The sequence below is a fragment of the Sander vitreus genome, chromosome 19 (assembly GCF_031162955.1).
Source record: "Sander vitreus isolate 19-12246 chromosome 19, sanVit1, whole genome shotgun sequence".
Taxonomy (NCBI): domain Eukaryota; kingdom Metazoa; phylum Chordata; class Actinopteri; order Perciformes; family Percidae; genus Sander; species Sander vitreus.
In genome coordinates, this window is record NC_135873.1 from 18,044,832 (window position 1) to 18,072,528 (window position 27,697).

General features: G+C 38.6%; 3 protein-coding genes across 6 annotated transcripts; 1 reads left to right on the forward strand and 2 right to left on the reverse strand.

Moving 5' to 3' along the window:
• Positions 1–227: 227 nt before the first annotated feature.
• Positions 228–6,080, reverse strand: LOC144533978 (uncharacterized). The gene is made up of 7 exons (XM_078275555.1): positions 5,941–6,080; positions 5,568–5,689; positions 4,815–4,925; positions 3,305–3,358; positions 1,780–1,947; positions 882–1,004; positions 228–599 (listed from the first exon to the last, which is right to left on the reverse strand). The coding sequence occupies exons 1-7, from the start codon at positions 5,945–5,947 to the stop codon at positions 561–563; spliced, it is 624 nt and encodes a 207-aa protein (XP_078131681.1). The 5' UTR covers positions 5,948–6,080; the 3' UTR covers positions 228–560.
• A 1,846-nt stretch (positions 6,081–7,926) lies between these two features.
• On the reverse strand, positions 7,927–18,447 carry cd68 (CD68 molecule). 3 transcript variants are annotated; one of them, XM_078275558.1, is made up of 7 exons: positions 18,313–18,447; positions 15,613–15,771; positions 15,314–15,462; positions 14,373–14,492; positions 11,908–11,977; positions 11,419–11,598; positions 7,927–10,376 (listed from the first exon to the last, which is right to left on the reverse strand). In XM_078275558.1, the coding sequence occupies exons 1-7, from the start codon at positions 18,359–18,361 to the stop codon at positions 10,237–10,239; spliced, it is 867 nt and encodes a 288-aa protein (XP_078131684.1). In that variant the 5' UTR covers positions 18,362–18,447; the 3' UTR covers positions 7,927–10,236. The 3 variants fall into 3 exon arrangements, with proteins under 3 accessions (XP_078131684.1, XP_078131683.1, XP_078131682.1); XM_078275557.1 differs by having other exon boundaries at positions 15,511–15,771; XM_078275556.1 differs by having other exon boundaries at positions 15,314–15,771.
• Positions 18,448–22,652: 4,205 nt separating this feature from the next.
• On the forward strand, positions 22,653–27,290 carry ing2 (inhibitor of growth family, member 2). Of its 2 annotated transcripts, XM_078275560.1 has the most exons (3): positions 22,653–22,794; positions 24,172–24,339; positions 25,897–27,290. In XM_078275560.1, the coding sequence occupies exons 2-3, from the start codon at positions 24,195–24,197 to the stop codon at positions 26,595–26,597; spliced, it is 846 nt and encodes a 281-aa protein (XP_078131686.1). In that variant the 5' UTR covers positions 22,653–22,794; positions 24,172–24,194; the 3' UTR covers positions 26,598–27,290. The 2 variants fall into 2 exon arrangements, with proteins under 2 accessions (XP_078131686.1, XP_078131685.1); XM_078275559.1 differs by lacking the exon at positions 22,653–22,794 and having other exon boundaries at positions 24,052–24,339.
• Positions 27,291–27,697: the final 407 nt, after the last annotated feature.

Sequence of the window (27,697 nt, forward strand, 5' to 3'; positions counted from 1 at the left end):
CTCTTTAAGAGGATAGCAGAGCTGGCATGTGTGGGGAGTGTGTGGTAGAGCGATTGAGAGAGTGACGGTGATTAGTTTTTGAGCTAGTAGCAAATTTAGAGTCATAATGGGAGAAACAAAGTGTCTCCCCTGTGCTTTCTGATGTGAAATCTGTAGCAGGAAAAGTCATCTCCTTGATTTCATGTTGTTTATGGAAAAGGAGAACCAGGAAATGAGTCAGGGCAATGCTACCAAGCCACGGCTGAGCAACTCGCGTCACCGCGATGTGAAGATGTAACTTCACTTTTGAGAGGTGCATGTCAGGCTACGGCGTAGGGTCCGGTGTGGGGTCTGTGTCTCTACGTAGCTACGTACATAGCCACGGCGTAGATTTAAAGCAAAAGTATAAACCACGCTTAACTCTTTGGGTTTTTCCACTACAACTTTCACATTACACATAGTCATTTGATCCATTGTTGATCCATTGATTGTTGAAAAATATTGCTTAGTGCAGCTTTAAATTTGTGTAGCATTTGTATGTAGCTAAACATCTGTCTTCCACGCTCGTCCACTTTGTCTCCTCAGTGTTGGACAGGGGGCGCTTGTACAGTGATCACCGGCTGGGAGGGACATAAACAAGAAAAAGATTAAATTTTAAGCCATGGAATGGTTGATTAAAAGTTATTGTAATCAAAATCTGCTAAAGGTCCCAAAGTCGTGCTTGCCCTGCATCTTTCTGTTTCTTGTATGGTTGGTATATATTTCAGCATTAAGAGTAAACCTTGTTATCCAGATAGGACCTCTACGATAGAACCAGATGTGGTTGCAAGATTTGTGACACAATGAGAAAATCTTTGCAGCTGTATTGCTATTTGCTACAGCTATTGTCAGCGTTTACTCACCATTTTGGAAGCTGGTGAGCAGCAGTTGATCACCTTGCAGCTGTAGGCGGCCAGAGTGATGGAGATAGCCAACAGAGCAGCCTCAATAACTATACCCTCCGCATGAAAGTGTGAGTGGATGCTCTGGTATAGGGATAAGATTGGCAGAAATGATAACAAATTGGACAAAAGAAGAAAGAAAGATAAAATAAAAACAAATGTGATGTGCGGCATTACAAGGCTGCTCAAAACAGCAGCTGAACAAGATTAAATTTTTTTGACACTGCATCTGCTTTCATATGCCAATTAAATGTCAATTGACATTTCAACTGCTTTCATCTGTTGCTTTTTCCTTATTTCTTTATTCTTTTTTCTCTAATTTGTTAATGTAGTACATTTATCCAATGTCCTGATACAATATCAATGTATCGCCTTATTTAGAGTGGAGCTATTTAAATTTTGTTATGTATGTATTTGTCACACATTTTATGTGATGGTTCATACAATAAAGTAAAAATTAAATAAAATAAAAAAAGTGACAGTTAATAGGGGTCCCACTCAAAACACTACACAGTGTGTACACAACGCACTACAAATACATTTGTCCCGTAGATCTCCAGAGCTCGCACTTAACACTGCACTTCCTTGGGTCTTCACCTGCCAAGTGTGACGTCGATCGGATGAACAGTTGTTGAGAAAATTGAAGGACAGACATGCTTTGTTTTGTGTATTTGTTTTTGTTGAGATGAACACATCATTGTAAAAATGATAACAGGAAACCCCTGTTGCTTGCTCTTTATGTGCCAGATTTTAAAAGGTAACTTTGAATCTCCAGACTACTCTAGTTTCATTATTTATCTTATCAAACTCTGAACCATGAAAATATTGTTCTTAAAAAGAGCAAACAGTTATAGCTCACCTCAATTTGATGGCAGATTTCGCCCCAATGTGCTGTGGCGTTGTGGTCGAGGTCATAGTAATAATGCCAGCAGAAAGAGGGCGTGTGATCCATTTTAACCAGCATACAGATCATGTTGAAGAGTGAGGCACCACTGGCCACCACCTGCATCCCAAAACAGGCCCTCAGCTGAAAGACAGGAGATTTTATTATTCTTTAGAATGATGCTTGATTTGCTTAGCTAGTCGTTCACAGGCTGGATACAATGTAAGAGAAAAAGGACTTGATATTTAAATCCTGAAATTAACATTGCAAAGGCAAATCATGTACAACAGTTGTACTTGGTAAATTTGCAACTATTTTGAATCGTCACAGCTGGATTAACCAGCTTCCCTCTTTTCTGCAGTGTATTACACCATCATCTCCTGCCTCTATGTATTAAAGTGCCCATATTATGAAAAAAAATCACTTTTTCTGGGATTTGGGATGTTATTTTGTGTCTCTGGTGCTTCCACACGCATACAAACTTGGAAAAAAAAACATCCATGCTGTTTTGAGTGAGATACGAGTTTCTGAATGTATCCTGCCTTCAGTCTCCGGGTGAGCTGGTCAAAATCTGCAGGGCTTTCTAAATCATCGGCCGAAACATTTGGTGGCTGCTAACCACTTTAGCTAACACCACATCAGTTAGCTTAACTTCGGTCAGTACAAGGCAGGATTAGCCAGGAGACTTCTTCTTCCAACTTTGCGTGGAATACCTGCAGACGAGGGACATGTAAGTAGTTCTATACAATTTATTTTGTAGATTAGGGTGAACCTGTGTGTGTTGTAGCAGTGTTTTGCCATTGAGAACTAGGTGGCTAACCGCTAGCAGCGCTAGCTTCTAGCTAGTAGGCCTTACCTAGCTACTGAGCATGTGCGACTGCCAAAAAAGATGGGATAGAAGTGTGATGCTGAAACAGAGAGCTCAACACACAGGGTGAAAAGAGGAGCTGCAGCAATGTGCAGTAGAACAAATATATGTTTTTCTTTTAAAAAATTAAACCATGTAAACCTATTCTGATATAACCTCTAAATACAATTATGAACCTGAAAATGAGCATAATATGGGCACTTTAATGCTCATGGGTAGCCTAAATGGGTTCCATTCAGACCTTAACATTAAGTCTTTTACTGTAAGATTCAACAAGACATTTTCACCTGGCTGCTCTACTCCCTGTTCCTTTACTAAACGGCGCTCTCTCCACTGCTTGCTAACATGTAATTGAGCAACATGGCTGAATGTGGCCACAGATGGACAGATGTGACGGGGTCAGTGGACAACTTAACACCAACTTCCTCATCTTAGAGAAAGTGACAGAGCAGTAGTTTTTCTGTGGCAGTTCACAAATGTGCAATATCGTCAACATTTCTCATGACAAGACATTTCAATATATTCTGGTACTTTCTGAAGGCAGTAGGCCTGTGGATCTGCTCGTTGGTATAATATATTGCCTATACAGAATTGGCAATCATGTGGGGTCTCCACTCCAGCCAGGTGACTTACCGTCGGCAGATGGAGGTTTTGTGCTGCTATAGCTACACTCCCAGCTATTATCACCTGTGAATGAAGAGAACACAAATTACACAACCAAAAGTTGCAGCTGCCAACCAGAGTTTCGCCAGTTAACAGCACAGTCACAAAATTACTTAAAAATTACTAAGTATTTACTAAATAAAAAGTAAGGTGCTCTATGAGAGTGTGTGTCATGGTGGTAGTGCAAGACATAGTAATATAAAAACTATAGCAGTGCAAGGATACTGCTTTAACGTACCTCTGCAGCCTTAGTTAGGATTTTTTTTTAAAAGACAATACCGAGCCATGCACCGTGTTGCTCTATGTGGGCACTGAAGTCCTTGTGAGCTGCACGTATGTAACAACAACATCATCAGGGTCATCTGAGCTCGTGCTTGGAGATAACACTTTATAATTGAAACACTGCATTATAAACTGGAAGTGTGACATTTGAAAGATGTAGGCTTTTCAGATCTGAGGAGTTGTCACTGGTTGCATTATGGGTCTTTTTATAGAACATTTTTAGAATTTGAGACTACACGTCGCTTTGATCATTCTATCGTGAATCTGTCTCTGACATGTCTCTAACTAGTTACGATTTCGGAATAGGCAGCAGGAGAAGAACCCAAATGCACACAAAGGACTGATGCAATAAAATTATTAAAGGACAATTACTATTAATTAAAATGAACCTAGGGGTTAATAACACATGGGTACCGAGTCGACCGTTCTCTGGGATTTTTGGAAACTCTGGGAGTTTTCATGCTAATCGAATGTGACCAGTTTTATCGCAAACCGCTAATTAGCTTATAAAGCTAGTCGTCGGGGCATGCGAAAGTAAAACGAAATCGCTATTTCTATATCAATAACAAGGCTCAAAATAACGCCGTGCTTGAGCTATGTTACTGGTTACTGGTTGCATGGCATTCAACTGGTCATGACTGTTTTTCCCAAGATGGCGCCTGCCTGTATACGAGAACGGTACTGTCTTTATAAACTATCTTTTTAATAAACTGTACACTTACTTACTTATAAGCTAATTAGCGGTTTGCGCTAAAACTGGTCACATTCGATTAGCATGAAAACATATCCCAGAGAACGGTTGACTCGGTACCCATGTGTTATTAACTCCTAGGTTAATTTTGCGCCAGAATTGTCCTTTAAATAACCAAAAGCTTACAGAGTCCAAAAACAGGCAGGAAACAAACAAAAACTCACAAAGGTACCCTGTTGAAAATCCAAGACAACAGGGAAAAAACCCAGGAACACTAAAAACACGGACCCACGCTAGGGAAAAAGCTGGAAAACTGACACCAGATAAAGGGAGCACACAGACTAAATACACAAGGCAATGAGGGTGGTAACGAGAGACAGGACACCATTACCATTACCACCACCTGGGCATAAAAGCTTGACACCCTGTTAGCATCTCATATATATTCAGATTCAGATCACCTTCTTTTGAATTATGGTATAATATTTGATATAGCCACATGCTTACCAGTATAGATGAAATGAAGAGAGGTATGTCAGCGTCCACATGGCTCAAGCCTTTGGACAGAAACACACCCACACAGATGATCTGAAACAAACTCAGACCAATCTGAGTGATCTGGGACAGCAGAGAGAAGACTTTCTATTAAGATTGCAAAACTTGTGGTATGTGTAACCACACATACCACACACACACACACACACACACACACACACACACACACACACACACACACACACACACACACACACACACACACACACACACACAGACACACCAGTCAAAGATAAGGCATAAAGCACAAAACTCTGTGTAATATGGAAAATACAGTATCTATCATAAAGTATCTATTAAGGAAGTAAAAAGGATTCTAAGTAATCATGTAATTACACTTCTTAAACCAAACCAATGCCCCTGGTAATATATGAAATATATTACCGTATTGTATTATAATGTTTTATTTTTTATTATGCTGTAAATATAGATACTGTTTAAACACACTCTCCTAGTAACTGTAACAGCTGTGAAACTGACACATTAATATTTCCTCTGAAAAGTAGTGCAGGATAAGTATGAAGCAGGTAAAAGTGGCACACTGAAGTAAATTACAATTTTCTCACAACTTAAGTTCCGTACATTACTTGAGTAAAATATTTAGTGATATTAAGATTGACCACACATCTGCTGTTGAAGCTGCAGATCACACACACACACACACACACACACACACACACACACACACACACACACACACTGTACCCCCAGAGTTTTGGGTTCAGCCTCCAGGTACTTCTTATTCCTATGGACGTTTCTCTGGAAGCTGACAGCGACCAGAGGGCTCTGGGCTGGGCTGATGCCTTCCTCCACAACTGCTCCTTCATCTGAAACAGCCAAAGCTACTCTTACTTCCATGTCTTCTATATGAACATTTAGCAGGAACAGTTGTAGCCTATGGTGGAAAAGAGTTGGGCATGCATTGCAGGCATGCAGCGGAAATCGACTTCAGTATCTCAAGCAGTAAACATCTGGATTTCATCACTCTGCACAAACAACAGATCGTCATGCCCTTCTTTCCTCACTGTTAACTCAAAGTTATTAAATACAATAATATATTAACAAAGCGTGTTTTTACCTTCCATGGTCACGATATCAGCGACAACTTCCCTTTTTTAAACTTGTTTTGCAGCGGTCCGAGACTCCGAGGCTGCAGATCGGAAGTTTTGCAACAACTCTGTGGATTTGGGTGATCGAGTCCCGCCCCGCGTCTGTCTGTCAATGCCTATGGTCAATGCAACATAATCTCGCCTTGCCAGACCCTCCTCCAAAGTGTTGCAACATGCCTCCGGCTGCATGTTTCCTCTCAGACACCATCATCAGCTGTATAAACGATGATCATGTGGCTAATTATTTATATTATATTTATTTATCACTCGTTACCTCCAACTGTGCAATATGTCATTTCTAGTCATCTGTATATCTGTTTATATACTGTCTGTTCATATAAGGGTGTTTATTGTGTAAATATGTTTGTTTTATTACTATTATTATTATAACTAATTCTATTTTTTCTATATTTCTTATACTTTATGTAGACTTTTTGTCTACTATTTATGTCTACTTAATGTGTATTTGTGTTATTCTGATGTGTGTAAAAAAAATGTTTTCTTGTGAGCTGCTGTAGCACATGAATTTCCCCAGTGTGGGATTAATAAAGTCTATCTTATCTTATATTATCTTAATTCACTTTTTTTTGTTTTGTTGTACTTTAATTCAAATTTTAAGCATGACATACAGTATCGATAGAAAATATCAAAAGTACAAACATATTGATACATCAACAAGATAGAAGAAAAGCAACAGGCAAAGAAAGATTAAAAGGAAAAAAAGATAAGATAAAAAGAAATACAGAAACAAAAGTACACAGCACTGTTGAAAAAACATTAAATGTATTACAGACAACCAATGTTTTCATTTTTCTTCTGTTCTGCAAGTCAGAAATTGTTGATATATATAGAGTTCCATTTCTTTTACAAATATAGAGAATGTTGGTTTTTTGTTTGTGAATTTGCATTTGCCATGGCTAATTAACTCCTTGTTTCTACCAAAATCTGTCAATGATTTAGCAGAAACACAGCTGATATAAAGGACTTATCTGATCAGATATTTTATAAATGCAGCAGGAGAACTGAGGTCTACTAGCCAGTCAGAAGCAGCTAGCAGCTAGGCGAGCATTATAACCTGTGTTACAAAGTGACCACGTTTGTCTCTGAAGTAAAGGCTGGACTACAATAGAGCTGTTTGGAGCAGTTTGTGAACAGTGTTTTCTGTTGGAGATGGTAAGTCCCTTTGGGGGGGACTTTGGGCTTTTTTACTTTGTAAACATATAACGTGCACAAAAATAGATATATAACACAATAAAGGAAAGGGAAAAAGCCAAAAAGCATAATATGAGCACTTTAAGTTTGACTGTTTTTCTGTTAGAATTTCTGTCTTTTGTGATACGGGCTGCGAGCAGCTCAGATCAGCAATCATCTCAGACCTACTGACTGCATTCTCAAACACATTGTATTGATGCACCCTTGCTCTAATTTGATCTTATCCTCTAACAATGTTTGCTCTCTTTGATTTAATGCTTTAGTGTGTGACTTTTTTTTATAATAATGAACGCCTGTTACATTTAAGCCATTGCCAAATGAGTTGCTACAAAGCTAATTAAGACTATCAGCTCCACACAACTCTCTCTGTATTTCTCAGTATGGCTATGTTTAGAAAATGTTGGGCACCGACAGTTTTGTTGTCATTACTTAGAATTCCTCATGGAGGCGACAGAAACTATGCACTATAGCTTTAAATATTTATTAAAATGCTTTTATTATCTTATCTTTTTTGTATTTATTTTAAGCTGGGATGCACTTGGTAATCATGTTTTTGAAAATGCTTCATAAATGTCAAATGACTTGATTTTTGCTATTTATGACGGTGAAGTACCTTACATTACTTGAGAAAAATATTTAGTGATTAAGATTGACCACACATCTGCTGTTGAAGCTGCATATCACACACACACACACACACACACACACACACACACACACACACACACACACACACACACACACACAGAAATATGTCTTTATTGGCACAGGAAGTCTACAACAGGTAAAAGTGCTCACACATTGGGATAACTGTACATACAGCAAGGTCCCTTATTTCTGTTCACTTCCTAACAGAGCATCACCTGAGGATAAAATCTGGAAGTACAGCTGTGAGCAGCAGGTCTAAGTCTAACTCTTCAATTCTACTGCAAATACTGCAAAAGCTGACACTCACTGAGGAACATTTATACAGGGACAAACTGAATCAGTAACATCACATCCAGACATCCGACCTCACCCGCCATGCCACTTTTCAATATAACACAAGCACACTGAGTATTATTTAAAGTAAGTCTAGCCTACTTCTTAAAACGCTTAAAGGTTCAGTTCACACAAACAAACAAGACATAAATCACATTTACCTCTAGTGGTATCTGACCATGCAGATTTTTTGTTTTTGTCCAGGTTTTGAGATATCTGCCACTGTTTATTTTCCAAATGTTATTTTTCAATGCTTTGAAAAGCCTATTCACCATCATTTTATTAAAGTGGCGGCAGAAGTTTTGAAAAATTAGTAAATCAAAACCTAAATATAAAATTGAAACCACCTGCACAACTAAATACCACTAGAGATATGGGATAAAATATGTGCTTATATGCTTATTTCCTTTCTGCTATACAATCTATAAGCGTATTTCCCAAAATGTGAAACTACTCCTTAAAGGCAACATAGTATGTGAGAGTTGACTTGGCGAGTGAGGAGAGATGGACTCCTGAGATGTGATTAATGCGTGACTCATTTAAAAAAATCTAATCAGGATCCGACCAGACTCCTTACTGACCAACATGGACGGGCCATCCCTACATTTAAACACAGCATCATCTACATATTGTATGAAAAAGACAAAGGCAATCAAGTTGGGACAGAAATCAGTGCACTTATTGTTGACTATTGGTTTTTAACAATCTCCGACACACACCCCTACAATTTTCCCTTTGTGCATATTAATAATGCAAACATACACAGTACAATCATCTGTAACGTTACTGATTGGATAACTTCCCTTCTTTTTAAAAAATAAAATCCCTATTAGACAGAAGACACAATATTTGATTCTTAAAAAAAAAAAGGAATAACAAAACATGTACACATAATCTTAAAACAATGAAAAAACATTAAAATGTACTTTGTCGTGTATTTGCTGAGACAAGCTGAATACAATTTAGATCAAAAAGCACATGATAAAATCTGGTTTACTTCCCGCTTCCACTGTTAAGGGAGAGTATAATGTGGGACTAGACTGAAAAAAGGAGCCAAGAATTTAATATAGAATGACATAATTATCATATGAAGTACTGACCACTAACGCACTAGTTCTCTATGGAAAAAATAACCCAAACTGATTCTTACAAGACATTTTCGTCAGTTTTTTACTTTAAGTAGTTATGAAGATGTCAGTCTTTATAGATGTGTCGTTATTAACATCGTTATTTTTAGTGTCCCAATATACAAATGGTTTTTCAGAGGCTTGTCCAGTTTGATGAGAATACAATTCAGGAGTCAAACTCTTTGAATAAAACTCTCCTCACATATAAGGAGTGGCTATTGGCATGGAAAATCTAAAAAAAGTGTATAGAGTCTAGAGCGTGCTACTGGAATAATAATACAAAGCAAATTGATTCATTTTTCATTCATTTGCATTTAGGTAATGAATTATTAAACTCAAAGTTATTTATATATCATTAAATTTGGCAATTACTTATTATATTTTCTTGTTTTCTTAATTGATTTTTAATTTGATTGAAGTTTTTAAATTTAAACTGTTATTATATTTACATACATGTTTGCATCACAGTCCAACACACAATTAAACTTGATAGACAGACAAGTCAGTAAATGAGATAACTAAAAGATAAGTCTAAATGCCCTTTAAAACGTATTTTGTGACTCTATCTTAAAATTCAATGATTGATTGAGCATTTAAAGACAAAATAGATGAATTAATTGGCAAGTTTAAATATCTATTTATTTTTCACTTTGACTTTATCAATGCAAGTGTTAATCAATTTATATAATAGCATTTAAATGGCTCAATTTAAGTTCATCAGTTTCACTACAATCAAACACTTTTAAGGTCTACACTTATTCCATTGGCACACTCTGGCCTCCATACTCGGGACCCCTAGTTTAAACACTGTTAATAACAGTAAAGTGGGTAAACCAAATCATGAAAGAACAGAGAAATGGCACGTTTTAGTGGGAATGCCCCTGAGATCACAGCCTCACTGATTATAATAGGAGAAACCTCTGATTGAAGTGTGCCCGGCCTCCCTCACAGAGACTGGTAGCCATCGGCCCTCTTCCTGCGGCCCAGCAGGTAGGCCACCACCACGATGATGATGAGCACCAACAATGTCACTCCCACCGCAATGGCAACGCGGTAGTCAGGCTTGTCAGCCGCACACAAGTCATCTGGAAAACACACACACACACACACACACACACACACACACACACACACACACACACACACACACACACACACACACACACACACACACACACATCAGACTTACTTCTGACAACTGATAAAACAAAGAAACAATTCTACAGTTGTCTAACAGCTATACAACAAATATCAATGAGCAAATATTAACACACTATACATGCACACACTGTAAAGTGGTGCTTTCGCAGTATGAAAAGAAATCTCACGGCTAAACATGCACCATTTGTTTTGCCTGCTAATGTGAATATAACAATTATGATTACGATGAAAATATAATGTACAGTCCGCTGGTACAGTTAGACTGTAGTTAAACCTGTTATTCCTGGCCTGCAGGCGACTGGTTATAATTACTGAGTGTGTTAATACACTGCTCAACAGTACATGCACAACTGTTTTACCCAACTGACGCATAGAGATTAAACTGTGATGATGGCTATTCATTAGTGGAAGTAACTAAATACCTTTATTAAAGTGCTGTACTCTGCAATTCATTTTAGAGTTACGTGCACTTTAGTTGAGTACATCTATTTTATGCTACTTTATACTTCTCCACTACATAAATTGTCCTTTTAAAAAAAAATATTGTGCATTTTACACAATTAGGTTGGTTTTAGAGCTGTACTGGTTACTTACTTACTTAGATTTACCTTTTACAGCCAAAACTTATGATCAGTTTGTAAAAAGATCCATTTTTATCATTTAAACTGCACAATACAGCTACCTTACAATACTGTACTTTATATACTAATGATATTATGAAAGGAGCCCTTCTGCGTAATGACTACTTTTACTTTTTTGATACTTTGAATACATTTTGCTGGAACTTTTACTTAAATTACATTTTGAATGCTGGACTTTTACTTGTAATTCAGTACTTGACATTGTGGTATTGCAGAACATCGTATAAGGATAACTTCTTACTTTCATTAATGGATCTAACAATGCATTTAATAGACAGCTACATGTACTGATAATAAGCTCTCATTGAGCCATAAAGACACTTACAAGTGCCAAACTTGTTGCTCTTGGTCAGATTGAAGGCTTGCATCTGGTCTTGATTGACATCCAGATACAGTCCGTTCCCCATGTAGAGTGATTCACTCTTGCAGGAGTAGGCGTGTCCGATCTTTGCAGCGAAGAGATTCATTGACTTGTTGCTGGCAGTGTACGGGGGTCCGTTTGCAACTGTAAAACAAAGCAGATGCTTTCAGGGCAGAATGACGATTCCCGTCAAAACATATGCTGATGATCAGATATGGAGCCAAACATGTTTGACTGCACTGAAAACAGGTTGGTTGGCAGTGCATGCTTAACAGCAATTCCACGGTCTATGTATAGTTAAACACAAACAGGGAAGTTGCCTCTTGTCTTGCACAACACCTACCTGCAGCTGAATTATCAGTGCACCTGCAGTGGACCCAGATAGTCATGTCGTTAACATGACAGTATATCATACGTAGAGAGAGGAATAAAATGTGCGTATTCCCAACTTACCTTTTTTGTCTAAGGGGTAGTTGAGGGTGAAAGACAAAGCATCAACGTAGACGGTATTTTTCTCAATGCTCTGAGGAAAGAAAATAGGACACGTCTTTTTTACCAAAGTTGTTTTCCAATGGCAGTGAGTATTCAAGGTGCTACATGGAGCATTTTAAATCCTTACTGTAATCAAATGTGAGATATTGGTTTTAATTTACATGAACAAACAATGTGATTCATTAAGAATATTGGCAGGCTCTACTGTGCATCATTTTATAGAGCTCAACAGTGACTGCCCACTTGAACGGCTCTGGTTCAAGTAGTGTCTTTCCCTATTCAATATCTCCATTGACTTTTTAGAAAATGCTTATATGAAGAGTTTTAAGCCTGGAACCGACATAAACCTTTGTTTCACAATCCTGTAACTCATGGTTTGCTCCGTTGCCATCGGAAATTCCGCCGGATTTCACTCTTTTCAGCCGGAGTTCCGCAACCATCCTCTTTCTTTGTGTTGGCGTTCTAACCTCCGGTGGATTTGTGAGGACTATGGTTAACTGCTCCTCAGATCTCTGCAGGGTAAATCCAGACAGCTAGCTAGACTATCTGTCCAATCGGAGTTTTCTGTTGCACGACTATATTGAGTTTCAGGGTGTTAAATGTGTTGGAAAATTTGCTGGATTTATTTACAGCACAAACAGAGACCAAGCTGTTGTTGCAGCTCGCTACTTTTCAGTTTTTTTCTATTGCTTAAGCATTATTTTGAAAACAGGGACCGGTTTTTCAGAGCACTACACACAATTAGCACAACCACACACCCAATTAGCAGAACACCTCAGACCCTTTGCAAAATGAAACATTCCTGCAAAAACTATACACTAATTTCAGAAAATCTCAGAGCTGAACCGGGCAGACACAGCACTTTTCATCAGTGTCCCGGGTTAATTAAGCCTACTGCTAACTAATAACATTACCGTCGCCAAAATACCCCTGCGAATCAAATCCCCTACTTCACTGTTAACTGTCAAGCCACTAAACCTGTATGGAAATTAACACCTCTGCTGAAGCGTTAAATTCATTAACAATCATACAACACGAGACAACACCGTGTCTCTCTCTCTCTCTCTCTGCGCGCACACACACACACACACACACACACACACACACACACACACACACACAGTCCGGTTCTGGTGGTTGATTAATGCAGATAGGTGCTGTTTAGCTCTCATGAGGGGCCGGGTGGGTAGCGCACTGCCATGAGTCCATGAGGCTAATGTCTGATTACTCCCCATTTTCTTTTTTTAAAGATTATGTTTTGGGCTTTTCCGCCTTTATTCTAGGGACAGGTGTTGCGAACACTGTGATACAGGCATCGGATTGTTCTTTGTGTAATAATCTATGTTTTTTGTATCTGTCCCTATTCAAATAAACAACAAATAAAATAGGTGAGAAAGGGAAGACATGCAGGAAATAGTCACAGGTTGGATTTGAACCCTGGACCACTGCGTTGAGGCATAAACCTCTAATTATATGTGCGCCTGCTCTACCCACTGAACCAACCCGGCCATATTGCTCCACATTTTCATTGTGATTTTTTGTGATTACATTCTGAATCTGCAACGTTGTCGGTCAGGTAAATCAGTAAGTCTAAATCAAAATGTAACCAAACCAAAGCTAACAAATCTCTTATCATTTTCTCTCTCACTTTCTCATCAGCAAAAAGCAATGGTAGTCATTAAACTACTGTCTGACACAGCATCTTCTTGTTCTTTTTTTGAACGTCAGTCTTTTGAGTTTACATTTAACTTTAAAATTTAACTTTTATTTCTTGCAATTTTTAGAGCTTAACCTAAATAGCTTCGAGATTCGGCACGAGATTCGGTTTCGCAAGGATTCAAACTCATTGAGCCAAAGCGATTAGTTAATTATTCGATTAGTCGACTGATTGGTTCATTGGTTCAGTCATTTTTTTAAGCAAAATTGCCAAACATTCACTATTTCCCACTCTTCCATTGAGATGAGTTCCTGCTTTGATCTGTTTTATATCATGATACACTGCACATCTTGGGTTTCGGACTGTTGGTCGGCCAAAATGAGATATTTTAAGACGCCACCTTGGACTCTGAGAAACTGTGATGGTGTTTTTATTCTTCATTTAGAAAATCACAAAGTGAATCACACAAGCGCTGTGGCGTGAGGCAGTGTGGGCCACTCCCTGTCACATGCTCTTAGAACAGGCTTGTCAACTAAACTTCCCTTTTTTAACAACTCTTCTCTGACTCCAGTCTGTACTGCATATGAAGGTACCGCTCAAACAATTTGTTATTCATCAAAAAAAGACTGAATAGGTTTTGTCACAGTATTTAATTGCTGAAGACTTTAAGTAAAATGCCAAATCAGTGCCAAAGATGAGTTACTGACCTCAGTGTAGCTACCAGTATTATACTTCCATATTTGTGACAAATCTAGGACATATGTCATACCTTGTTGAACATGAAGGTGATGAAGCCCTCTTTAAATTCAATGGTAAGGTTGGCCTTGGTTGCCTGACAACCTCCTCCTGTATGTGTAGACTTTGGTTGAACAATGAAGGTTCCATTAGCCTGAAAGATAGACAAAGAGAAATCAGTATGGTCCAGTGTTTCTGTAAAGAAACAAATATAACCTTGTCATGTAGACTGAGCAAACTGTCATATGACACATGACACACATCTAATCTCACAGTCAGTCAATCAAATGTGCCACAATGAGGAAATCAAAACTCGCAACGAAAACCTTTTTCCTCAATTCCTGAAACCAGGATGTTGACAAATGAATTGCTGAAAGCTGAGTCAGAGGCTTGTGCAGAAAGTTGTAACTATTTGGATTAGAAATGTCTGTTTTGGTTCATTTTGCCTTCGATAGCCCATTACCACGCCCACTACCGGTAAGTAACTGGCTAATCTTTAAGAAAAAAAAAGCAAAATGACACCTAATACACCTAGTTGTGATGGTGTTGTAGCTTCCGTTTGTAAAAGATGTACAGCAGTCAGTGGTCAGAGCTACAGGGTTTTCGCCAGTGTATTGCAAGCCTGTTTATGCAAATTAACCTATAGCCTGACATGCATAACTGGTCAAAATATTCGAATCCCTACTGTTGGCAAATTTCTAAATGGTTTAATAAATCCCTAAATGCTATAGAGGTTCAAATGAAGCTTCATGAACCATCAGTTGTATTCTTTGACCCTACTAGAAAAAAGGCTCAAGGAATGGCAATTCAGTGTGCCTTAGCAGTGGGCTCAGAGAATAAACACAAAGTTTCACCAAGCTTCTTTTGGACATCACTACTACATGCATGTTTAAGATCAGAGCCTACTCAAAAAATAGCTCTGCCTTTGACTTTGCTGTGGCTCTTGTTGTGTCTATTGTGACTGATGAAATGTACCTTTGGTGTTGCCAGTCGGATCTGCAGTGCCATAAGAGCCATCACACACACAACTGTTTTGTCTGCCATCAGGGTGTAGTTTCCTACAGTCAAGTTGGTGGGAGGAGTAGGTTGAGGAGGAGTTGTAGGTTTGAGAGTCGTAGTTGTAGGTTTGGGAGTCGTAGTTGTAGTTGTAGGTTTGGTGGTCGTAGTTGTAGGTTTGGTGGTCGTAGTTGTAGGTTTGGTGGTCGTAGTTGTAGGTTTGGGAGTCGTAGTTGTAGGTTTGGTGGTTGTTGTAGGTTTGGTGGTTGTAGTTGTAGGTTTGGTGGTCGTAGTTGTAGGTTTGGGAGTCGTAGTTGTAGGTTTGGTGGTCGTAGTTGTGGTGTTGGCTGGCATGGTGGTTTGGAGGCTGAACTCAATGGCAGGGGACACGGTTGCAGGAGGTCTGGCCTTTTTTTCATCTTCAGTCAATGACAGTGCTTAAATCAAAAAGACAGAGAGGGAGAAATAAATCGATTTCAATGTTCACTGCTATACCACTTCAGAAGAACCATCTGAAAACAAAACATCTAACATATTATTGACAAGGGCTGTACAATTAATATAATTTTAATCGTGATTCGGGTTTTGGCTCCTAATGATAAAAAAAATTAAAAAAAACAATGTAATGGAGAAAAACAATTATTTTGCACATTATATTTTGCAAGTAAACTCTTATTTTGTGTTGGGTTCTGAATGAAAAAAAAAGTTCAAACGGGAAAAGTATTAAGAGAAACTTCACAGTTCAAGGCGTTTTCACTGTTGATTTGTTGAACTATTTATGTTTTTTTAAATTCAATAAATACATCTTTCCAAAAGTCAATGATTCACTGTGTTAAATAACTGTGATAATAATATTTACCAAAATAATTGTGATCATGATTTTTTCCATAATCGAGCAGCCCTATCATCAACTTAAAAACTGTTGATGTCCTACAGGACAGCAAGCAATTGACATGCATCAGAGCAACATTATCACTCGTTTGGAGTTGTGCCATCTGATGAATGTAATGAAAATAATATTCTCTTTTTAGCTTTGTTTTGGTCTTTACCATGTCCTGAGAAAAAAACTTGCCTCTTTAGCTGCTAGATGTTTCTCACCAGCTAGTCACTAACTTTGCCTTTCTGCTGTTTGGTGCTGAGCAGCAAATAACGATTATTTTCATTATCGATTAATCCAATAGGGAAAATAGGGAACAATGTCCATCGCAGTTTCTCAAAGTCCAATGTCCAAACCCCAAAGATATTCAGTTTAATATAATATAAAACAGAAAAGAGCAGGATTTTCATATCTGAGAGGCTGAAACAACCATTTTTGCATGACACATTAACGATTAATTGATGATCACATTTTTATCCTATTGATCGCGTAATTGATTAGTAGACTAATCGTTGCAGCTCTATGAGCAGATAGTATACAGTGAGTTATTTAAATTCAACGAAAACAGCTGTCTGCTGCTGCTGGAAATGTAAGGGATGATAGCCTCACTGTAAGAGCCACTTAGGGCCCTTGGTATAAATAGGAACCAATCTTTGGTTCCTCAGGTGCAACCCAGAAGCACATACAGTTTTTGACCACACGCACACACGCACACCAACACCACAACACCACACAGGCATACATACAAGCAGTGATTTGTCTGGAAACCCAACTAAGATATCATGGAAATAAATGGAACCAAAGGTTTTAACTGCAAATATAACTTGGACTTTCATTGCTCAAAAAGGTAAAAAGTGCATCAATTACTCTACCCGTGGAACAGCACCTCAGGGGCTTAAAGCTTGAGCTTAGCCTCTACACTCACTTTTGGGCTTTAAAACCAAAACAATGAGCTGAAACAGGCTAAAAACAGCCTTGAGTGGAGTGGAACTGAGGAGTTAGGGGATCATGTTCTGGGGTCTCATTAATACAACAATTTGAAATAAAATAAAATACTGATTAGTGCAGCTTTGATGTTTGATGACTACAGCTGATCTTTGAACTGTGAGTAGCTTATTCGTTTAAACAAACACACAGCTGATAGGTCAACTGGAATCGCCACATTTCAGTAGGCCACACAAGACCGCAGCACATTTATATTTATGACACTGTGATGAGTTTTCAGTCCACAGCTTCAGGTTCAGGCACTGGTTATAGAAAAAAGGTAAAGTCCACACAACAGCTCAATGCTCCGAAAAATACTTTAATAGTGCAACATTTCTACATTTACTTGTTTGTCCTGCACCAGCAACTACGTGGATGTGCTCTCTAGCCTACATCGTCTTTTTCTGATAAGGAACTGGTTGTCCCATGCCCCATTTGAGGACTCAGATAGAAGAGGTGACAGGGCTTTATTCACTAGATGACTGACTTGTATAAAGTGTTCACCAATTTTAGGCTGTTTAATATTTATTTTGGAGTAGTTTAGCAGTGTCAGGCCTATCTCCACCGCGCTGTAGAGTAATTAGGCCTAATTTGACATAATTGCACTTAAGTATAATATTTACTTTTACACCCATAAAAACAGCCACCAAATGCAAAATATCCACTGGAGTTTGGGCTTCAAAACAAGTTGCAGATTCACCCTGACTCTTCTGCCAGCAAACATGTTGACTCAGTCAGATCAACACTGTCGGAAGATTTCTGTTCTCTAAACAATCCAGGAAGTCACAGTCAGGTCTCATGAAAACACATCATGTCTCATTTCTACATCGAAAAAAAGTAAAAATTAAGACTTCCTAATAACCAGAAAAACACAATCCTACTCCAATATAAAGGCTGTATACAATACACTTAAATCAACTTAGTCTGGACATTTAAGTCACCAACGTGAAGCAACACAATTGTATAATAAAACACGTATTTGTCCTTGAGCATGTAGGCCTACAATTTATTTATTTATTTATTTATTTATTATTTTTTTCTCCATAAAAAGTCTTTCCCTAAACTGCTGAAAAGACAGCTCCTATTTTTTACTTTTAGTTTAGACAAAGTGTCTTACCTGAGACAGCCAGGCAGGCTAAAAAAGCGAACACAACAGCCGTTTTCATGGTGACAGTGGAGGCTGACAGACTGTAGGTAACGTTAGTTTACTGCTGCACTTTTGCTGACACGAGCTCAGAGTGCAACAACAGCGCTGCGTCTCCACTGATACATAAACAGCCGCGTCAAGCTAGTAGAGGCACAGCTCATAACCGGAAATGATTTATTTAAAAAGTAAGAGTATCTCTAATTGTGAAAGAAAAACAGTCCAGGGGTCTTTAATCAACGTTTTTAGGCCAAGGACCCCTCAGCTAAAAACTATAATGTTAAAAATTGAGTTGCATATTAAACTGGGCCTACAATAACGTGTAGGGTGGCCTAGAACCTTTAGATATACCTTTTTATGGTGGATACAATACTAAGCTATTAACATAATTGTTGACATATTCATATATATATATATACATCACGTTTTAATGTTAAAATGTGGAACAGTGAATCCTTAAGCTTAACTCTATCTGTGTATGGCTACCTTACCTGTAAGTGGCCAGTAAGCCTATCATCAATGTTGTGTAAATTAAAAAAATGTTTAGCTCTACAAACAATATGTTGGATTCCTGTTATGTATATTTTCAGACATATATATATATATATATATATATATATATATATATATATATATATATATATATATATATATATATATATAACTATCAAACAATAATTTGGTGGCCCCTCTGCAGCAACTCTGAGGACCCCCTAGGGGTCCCGGACCCCCTGTTAAGGATCTCTGCACTATTCTGATGGATGGTAGAAAAGGGAGCCAAATTACCTGGAAAATATAGTATTCTTAATACATGTTGCCATATATTCAAATGAATGCTATCCATATAAGATAGTATTAAAGGCCTAAGTACATGGGCGTGGTTAAAGTATAGGGGGCGGTATCACATGTAGACCACACATTATAAGTTTCATGTAAATCGGATGATGTTTGTCATATAAGGCGGATTTCCTGTTGCCAGCGGAGGGCGCTATGACCAAAAGTCAATTTTGGCATGTAGATGTCCTCAGGCCTGGACCCTTGTCAAACCTGAGAAATTTCGAGCAGATCTGTATTTCGAGAAATTTCGAGCAGATCTGTACACTAAAGGTTTTCTGAGTGGATTAAGGTGTTATAAAGGCTTGTACCTTAATGTTTTATTTAAAGTGCAAATTGATGGGGTTCACAACAAATCTGACGTTATTCATGATTTTAATGATTTACAATATATATTTTTCCATATATATTAACATATAATATAATGCCTTTTTAATGAAAACCAAGTGGGAATTCTAACCAGTTAGTGGTGTTACATGAGTATGAGGATAAGAATAGGTCAACCTATAATAAATAGAGGGGATGAATGTGAATAATCAAATTATTACTTTACCACAATCTGGAGTAAGGTGTTACGAGTCATTTATTTGAAAGAGGCACTAGCGGTTTTATTTTGAAAGCAGTAACCGGAAAAGCTATTGTTGATTCCGAAGTGCTAATGGTTCTTTTAAACTTGTCATCTGATAATATGCAGGAAACGAAAGTAATGTGACAGCAGGGAGGGAACTCGTTGCCTAAAAATGGAGCGAAAGGTCGCAAGTTATTTTCCACCAGAATGAAACGAAACCTAAGTAGTGACTGGCTGCACCCCCCACACCAGACCTGCTTCGCTACTTTGTTCATGTGATTTCTGCTCCGTGTCATTTAGGACAACACTTATCATGGCACCGTCTCAACTAACATATCTGACATTTTACTGAAGCAAGACAGTGGCTTTGGGCTTCCTTGTACAATGCATATATGAACACACAAACATTTACAGTATGATAGTTGTAGTAATGTAGTAGTTAAGGCAGTAATTATACATGCCTACTACTTCTACACTAATAATAGCTGTAGAAGAAGAAGTAATCTTTTTACCTAAAGTAGCAATACTTCAGTGTAAAAATACTCTGTTACAAGTAAAAAATTAAAAAATTAAAAATCTTACTTTAGCTACCCGTTCTGGCCGCAAAGAAGGTCCCTCAGCAAAGGCTTACCAATTAAAAATACTTTATTTAAAAAATATAGTTAAAGTACCAAAAGTAAAAGTACCCATTATACAGTATGCTCCATTTCAGAATCATATATATATATATATATTTATATATATATATATATATATATATACATATATATATATGTTATATTACTAGATTATAATAATGGATGCATTAATGTGTGCATCACTTGCAGCAGGTAAAGGTAGAGCTCATTTCAATGACTTTATGTAGGCTACTGCTGAGTAGTTTTACCTACAATAATATATCAGAATGTTATTTTGTTGATTTATATTTCATGTTAAGAATCTAAATCTGCAAGGTAACTAATAAGTTATCAGTTACCTTGCAGATTTGCAATTAGTAATTGCATTTAGTTATAACTAAAGCTATCACATAAATGCAGCGGCGTAAAAAGTAAAATTTTTGCCTCAAAACTGTAGTAGCACAAAATGGAAATACTCAAGTAAAGTACAAGTAGATCAAAATTGTACTGTAGAACAGTTAACGCTTAAGTTAATCTACTTAGTTACATCTGACTACTGAGTATATGACGTAATAGTAGTAGTAGTTATAGTACAGCAGAGATCTTCAACAGGGGGTCCGGGATCCCTAGGGAGTCCTCAGAGTTGCTGCAGGGGGGCCACCAAATTATTGTTTGATAGTTATATATGCACTATATATACTGTTCCACATTTTAACATTAAAACATGATGTATAAATATATGAATAATTGACAATTATGTTAATAGCTTAGTATTGTATGCACCATAAAAAAGTATATCTAAAGGCTCTAGGCCACCCTACACGTTATCGTAGTCCCAGTTTAATATGCAACTCAATTTTATTCATTATATTCCCCAACCGGCACCGTCAGACACCGCCTACCAAGAGCCTGGGTCTGTCCCAGGTTTCTCTCTAAAAGGGAGTTTTTCCTCGCCACTGTCACACTAAATGCTTGCTCTTGGGGGAATTACTGGAATTGTTGGGGCTTTGTAAACTATAGAGTGTGGTCTAGACCTACTCTATCTGTAAAGTGTCTTGAGATAATTCCTGTTATGATTTGATACTATAATTAAAATTGAATTTAATTGAATTTAATTGAATTAAAGGGTCCCTGCTCTGTCTTTTTTCAGCTGAGGGGTCCTTGGCCTAAAAACATTGAAGACCCCTGTAGACTATTAGCAGTAGTGATGTAAGCAGTACTGCTTTTAGTATTAGCCAGTGCTGTAGTCAAGACCACCTCGAGTCCAAGACAAGTCCAAGACCAGGACCAGTCGAGATTGAGTCAAGACCGAGACCGAAAAAGAAAAAATCCTCTTCAAGACCACATACTTACCTGTTCATAATGTATGTGATGCGAAAGATATCTTCTATTTTCAGATTAACATTTTGCATTATTATTTGTAATTATCAAAAAGCATGTGCAGAGTAACGACCCTGTAGGATCAAATTAGGCCATTACTTTAAGCCTATAGCAATTTCCCATAAAGATGAAGTGCAACTTGACATTTTAGATGTTGAGTCTTTTAATTATAGTGTAACGATAACATTCTGGACTGCCAATGGAAAATGTAACAAAAAGGTACCATAGGTGTCACTAAAACAAAGATTAATGCTCCTGCATCTGCAAGGCTGAGCAGAGACATATGGCACAACCCGACAAATACCATGTGACGAAACGTCAATGCCTGTTCTAGATGGATTTTGAATTACGACTTACTTGTTTTCTGAACAAGTGCACTTCATTAATGGTTTTGTGGTGAAGGAGGAAGATATTTTAGAAAAAAGCATAAAGTGCTGGACACTGACAAGACCAACTAGAATTTTGGTGAGATCAGTGGTGAAGTCTAAGTGCAAGTACCAACAAGTGGGAGACAAGTCAGAGACAATAGAAAAACATCTCGAGTCTGGACTCACAGCACTATTATTAGCTAGTGACACTATTGGTTATAGTATTAGTAGTGTAATACAAGTTATAGTAGTAGTAGTAATAGTTGTAATTAGTAGTATAGAACTGGTAATAGTGGTGGTAGTAGCCTAGTTAGTTATTTCTGTGTCACATGATGTCGTGAAGTGCCCTGACATCATGTGACACAGAAAGAGGAAATAAGTATTTTCCCAGACCAACACACACGCATGCACGCACACACACACACACACACACACACACACACACACACACACACACACACACACACACACACACACAAGGTGGTTCACAGTGACAGTTTGAATATGAGCTTGTGCAGCCTAAAGGAAGGACCTGTGTATTGTCATAGTCAGGCCTATTTTCACCTCAGCCTTGTGACCGTGTGTATAGCAGATGCTTTTGTGCTTTTGAAGTGCTTTGAATGTACCCAAACCATAGACAGTATATAAGAAGACCCAAACATGAGCACTGTCTGGAATCACTAACTATGTAAGTATGGTCAAGAGCTGCTCTATATGAAAAGTGTCATGAGATAACTTGTCTTGTGATGTGGCGCTATATAAATAAAATGGATTTGACTTGACTCATTTAATACATGTAGAAAATGTATTGTTCTGCTATTTTTTTGTTTAATGCCCAATTTGTGTACATAATATAGAAAAGCACAATCAAAAATTAAAAAGTTAAGATTCATACCTGCTGTTGCTCCTAACAATAAATCTAAGTTCTGCTGTTAAAGGGATATTTCACCATTGGAAAGATGAATATATCTTTAAATTGGGTCACTTATGTAGTAGAAATGTGAAAAAAAAATTTGAAATTGGTGGCTTCTAGGCCGAGAAAAGCCATAAAATGTGTTTTTGGCTCATGTGGATGAAAGACACCACAGCAATTGTTTCCACAACAACAAAAACACAGCAGTCTCTGAACTTGCGTTGGGAGTTTCATTGAAGTTGGATGTAGTCCAGTTTGTTGTCTAATGAGCGGACACTTGCAAGCAGGATTGATGGAACAGGTAGCTGGCTAACGTTAGTTTTCCACCCGCAAACTCGTTCAACGTCCCCCGCTGATGATGTCCCTTTATCGGCCAGAGGCTTCGAGCAACAGCGCTGGTCTCGATAGCAGGCGGGCGAAGCTGTGTCGAGTATATAGTCTGAAAAAGCCCGGAGTCCAACCCCCTATGGGCTATGCAGAAGTACTGGCTGTAGTCCTTTGCCTCTGGAAAAACGTATACCGATGACGTAAAATGACGATTTTTGCGTCATCGGTATACATTTTTCCAGACCCACAATACAGACATCTCCCCTCTCAGGGGGACATGAGGGAGGGAAGCACAGTCATTCAAAAATACTACCGTGTTTCTACTGAGACAAAGCTTAATGCTAAATCGGTGAAGTATCCCTTTAAAAGTTTGAGTAGCCTACATTAATACTGTGTTAACACTGCAGTAAAACAGGTTTATAATTTGAATTCTGACAGGCTACAAAACACAAACAAAAAATAATGACTAATTGTGCCTTTAATTTTGCTGCTGCTCTGCTCTTATATAAAACAAAGAGGTTCAATTTGGTCTCCGTCTAAACTCTGTGTTTAATTTCCCCATTGGTTTAATTTCCCGGGAAAATGTTATGATAATGAGGTGACTCTCTGCCAATCCCGATGCTGCAAACCCAATTGAGCCCGCCTTCGGTGACGACAAATGAGAGGAAACTGTACAATACCATAAAAGGAAAATACTCCCGCATGCGCAGAGGCTTGAGTTTTGTTTGAAGTGAACTGCTGCCTGGGACTGCCCTACAAGCTGCAAAGTCGCCAAGCATTTGATTTTAACAGTATATTTTTCACATTTCCTCCATATTCTTTTAGTGCCTCTATGCATCGTAGAGACGATGTTAGGCCACCATTATACAAATGCCGACAAGTCGCAACAACTGGTCAACTATGTGGAGGATTATCTGGAATGTGTGGAGTCTCTGCCTTTGGACATACAAAGAAATGTTTCTCTGCTTCGAGAAATTGATGCAAAGTATCAAGGTATTGTGTCTATTTGTTTTTACCATTCATTACAACTGTGTGTATACAATTGTCAAACATGAACTGCAACCTAGGGTGTCCTGAAATGGTGGAGCAGGCGCGAGCCTTGTGTTCCCATTTTGCAAAAACCGAACGCCCCTTGTTCATATGTAACGTTACTTCGATAAACAGTAATGTGACTAGCTGAAATATGGTTAAATACATTGACGAGCCAATTGTTATATAAACAAGTCAGCCAACATTCAGTTAGCATAGCCCTGATACACTCCGTCCTGTATTGTGTGTGACACCAAACTCAATGAGAAAATTCTTTGATTCGATATTTCGGTCTCTCGGCAAATGTCCACATACATTATAGCCAGATAAGAGATCTGCATTAAATACTTGGTGTCCGATGGCAAATTCGGCATCAATATAATCCAAAAATTAGCACCTTGTAATATTAAAATCTCAACTTTTTCAATAGGTAACGTTAACGTTACACACTGCCGCCCACCACGGTGTTTCCGCGGATTATTGTGCGAATAGCAGGGAAAACAATGCATAAACCTAAGCATTTAATATAATTAAACAATGCTTGGTGTGTTTAATGTATGCCGAAGTCCAGCACGCAGAATACAGACGTGTAGAAGACATTAAACTGTGTTCATTGAGGTGTGAACCCTTGCCCGATAACCATGGTGAACAAATACTGCCGTTTTTTAAAAATCTAAAAACAACCCACACCGATGCTTTATGTTGACGCAGGGATAGCAGCGGCTAAAACCCAGTCTCCATACAGTTCCACTACCCCGTCGATAGATAATTAAATATACCTATATAATCAGGGGCACATTAAATTTGGATTGTTTTAAGCGAGATTACACATTTTTGATGGCTTATATACGATGTTTGCTCCTCCACTCTACTCCGTCGAGTGTGAGACGCAGAGCCGGATAGCTGCTCCTCTAGGCAACCCCTTTCAACATCTAACTGTCGTCATTTCCTGTAGGCAGGAACTCACTGCGGCGCTGCCCTCCTCCTTCTACTTTGAGGTTTTAAAGCGCTTGGCATCCTTAATTACTTTGCCGTTATTCACTGAACTAGATTAGCCTTTTTACATAGTTGCGTGCTCATCACTTAAATGCAAATGTTTTATTTTTATTTTAAATGTTTTACTGCGCGCACAAGCTGTCCTCTATTTGACTGAAAAGTCTGTTCTCAGAGTGTTTGTGAACTGGAAGCTTCATATTTCACACATCACACGTGTAAATTGCATACTGGACCATGATTGGTCACAAAATCCTGCTGGTACATCCGCAGTGAGATTTAGGTGAGCACAGAGAAACCTTCCTTCTTCAGCAGATGGATGTAAAAACACTGCGCACACATCATTCTGTATAAGGATGCTCAAACATCACAGTCAAGAAACAATACGAAAAACAGTGGAGGGGGACTTACTTAATTATTATTATTATTATTATTATTATTATTATTATTATTATTATATCTCCTCTCTCTTATGATTCTCAGTGTCCTTATGAGTAAAAATCCTTGTCCTTGTATCCTGCTTTTCAGAGGTGCTGAAGGAGGTGGATGAAGTGTTTGAGAAGTACAAAGGTGAGCAGGATGCAGCTCAAAGAAAGCGCCTTCAGGTCCAGCTGCAGAGAGCTCTCATCATCAGCCAGGAGCTGGGCGACGAGAAGATCCATGTAGTGACCCAGATGACGGAGCTGGTGGAGAACCGCTCCCGCCAGATGGACTCCCACTCCCTTTGCCTCCAGGAGCCCAGCGAGGCAGAGCGAGTCACTACGGAGCGGCGCTCCAGTGTCCAAGACTTGCCGGCCCCGGAGCGCACCTCGGCCCGCCGCCCACGACGCCAGCGCAACAGCGAGAGCCGCGACTCGAGCCACCCATCAGCCAACGGCTCTCTGGTGGACGACCCAGTGGAGGAGCTGTCCATTCCTACGCCCCGAGAGAAGAAGTCCAAGTCTGCGAAGAAGAAAAAGCGCAAGGCCAAACAGGAGCGAGATGCCTCGCCGGTCGACTTCGCCATCGACCCCAACGAGCCCACCTACTGCCTGTGCGAGCAGGTGTCATACGGTGAGATGATCGGCTGCGACAATGACCAGTGCCCCATCGAGTGGTTCCACTTCTCATGTGTGGGGCTGACCTACAAGCCCAAAGGCAAGTGGTACTGCCCCAAATGCAGAGGGGACAACGAAAAGACCATGGACAAAAGCCTAGACAAAAACAGAAAAGACCGCAGGTCCAGGTAGTGACCCATCTTCATTCGCCCTTTATTCATCTGGATGATGTCTTCAGCCTAAAGGGTTAGGACTATCAGCCGTAGTTGAAAACAGTACTTGTGATGTTGTGAAGAGCACAGTCCAACACCATTGGTAGCAGCGCTTATTATTAATCAAGGACAAGTTGTGATTGAACTTGTGCTGTAACATCACTGATTGTTCTCACTGGCTATAAGTGTACTGTAGGGAGTCCAGCTGCTGCAAAAGTCATCAGCTTGAAGCTGCCATCTTCCCCAAGTGTTTTTGCTTTTTGTGAGACTTTTTATTTTGACTTTTGAGGGAAAAAATGAAAAAGCATCTTTTGGTTTGCTATCCCTTTTCATTCTGGACAAGGTCCTAATTAAAAAAAAAAAAAAAAAGGTGTACCTGCTAATGATGATTATTTTCTTCAGTTTTGGCGAAACAAACTTTTTTTTCCTTTATTTTAACTTTCTGAATTGTACGCATTTATTTGAAATCAGCGTTTTGTCTATACAATAATGGCTTGTAGAGAATAACCTACACATGTTATGTTTACAAGAGATGATATTTAATTGAGGAGATGGTTGTTGATGGGACACTGGAATAGGACGTTATGTTTGTGGACTTCATGTTTTCACTGGTTCACTATCACTATTGTGTAAATGTCTTTTTATATTCATTAAAACAAAGTATAATCATTCAGTTACCATTCAGTTCTCCTTTCACCATTATCATGGAGTATGCAACAAGGTTTCTTGCAGCCTGAATCCAGCCAGTACAGTCTGCTGAGATATTAGCCAAGATTGTTTTCACAGTACACATTAATATTCTTTTTTTTTTTTTTGCCACATTAGCAGCTGGCAATGTTAGTCACCAGAAACACCAAAATATTAAGTGTTTACTTGCTCTTAAATTTCAAAGAGGATGATCTCCAATGACTTTGGGGATCCTCTGACTTTTCACATTGCATATTTATCAGGCTGAAGTTTTCACCTGTCCATCAATAAGTTTGACAGGACACTAATCCTAAACACAGTACACTACTGTACTTTATTAATGCTACCCTAAATGTAAATGGACTGTATTCATATAGCGCCTTTCTAGTCTTA

Coding starts and splice junctions, on each gene's coding strand:
- LOC144533978 (XM_078275555.1), bottom strand. Junction 4,926..5,567: donor CTGAACCCAAAACTCTGGGG/GTACAGTGTGTG, acceptor CTGCTGTCCCAG/ATCACTCAGATTGGTCTGAG. Junction 1,005..1,779: donor AAATCTGCCATCAAATTGAG/GTGAGCTATAAC, acceptor TCCCTATACCAG/AGCATCCACTCACACTTTCA.
- cd68 (XM_078275556.1), bottom strand. CDS start 18,361: ATGAAAACGGCTGTTGTGTTCGCTTTTTTAGCCTGCCTGGCTGTCTCA. Junction 11,978..14,372: donor TCACCTTCATGTTCAACAAG/GTATGACATATG, acceptor TTCTTTCCTCAG/AGCATTGAGAAAAATACCGT. Junction 10,377..11,418: donor GAGCAACAAGTTTGGCACTT/GTAAGTGTCTTT, acceptor TGTGTTTTCCAG/ATGACTTGTGTGCGGCTGAC.
- ing2 (XM_078275560.1), top strand. CDS start 24,195: ATGTTAGGCCACCATTATACAAATGCCGACAAGTCGCAACAACTGGTC. Junction 24,340..25,896: donor AATTGATGCAAAGTATCAAG/GTATTGTGTCTA, acceptor CCTGCTTTTCAG/AGGTGCTGAAGGAGGTGGAT.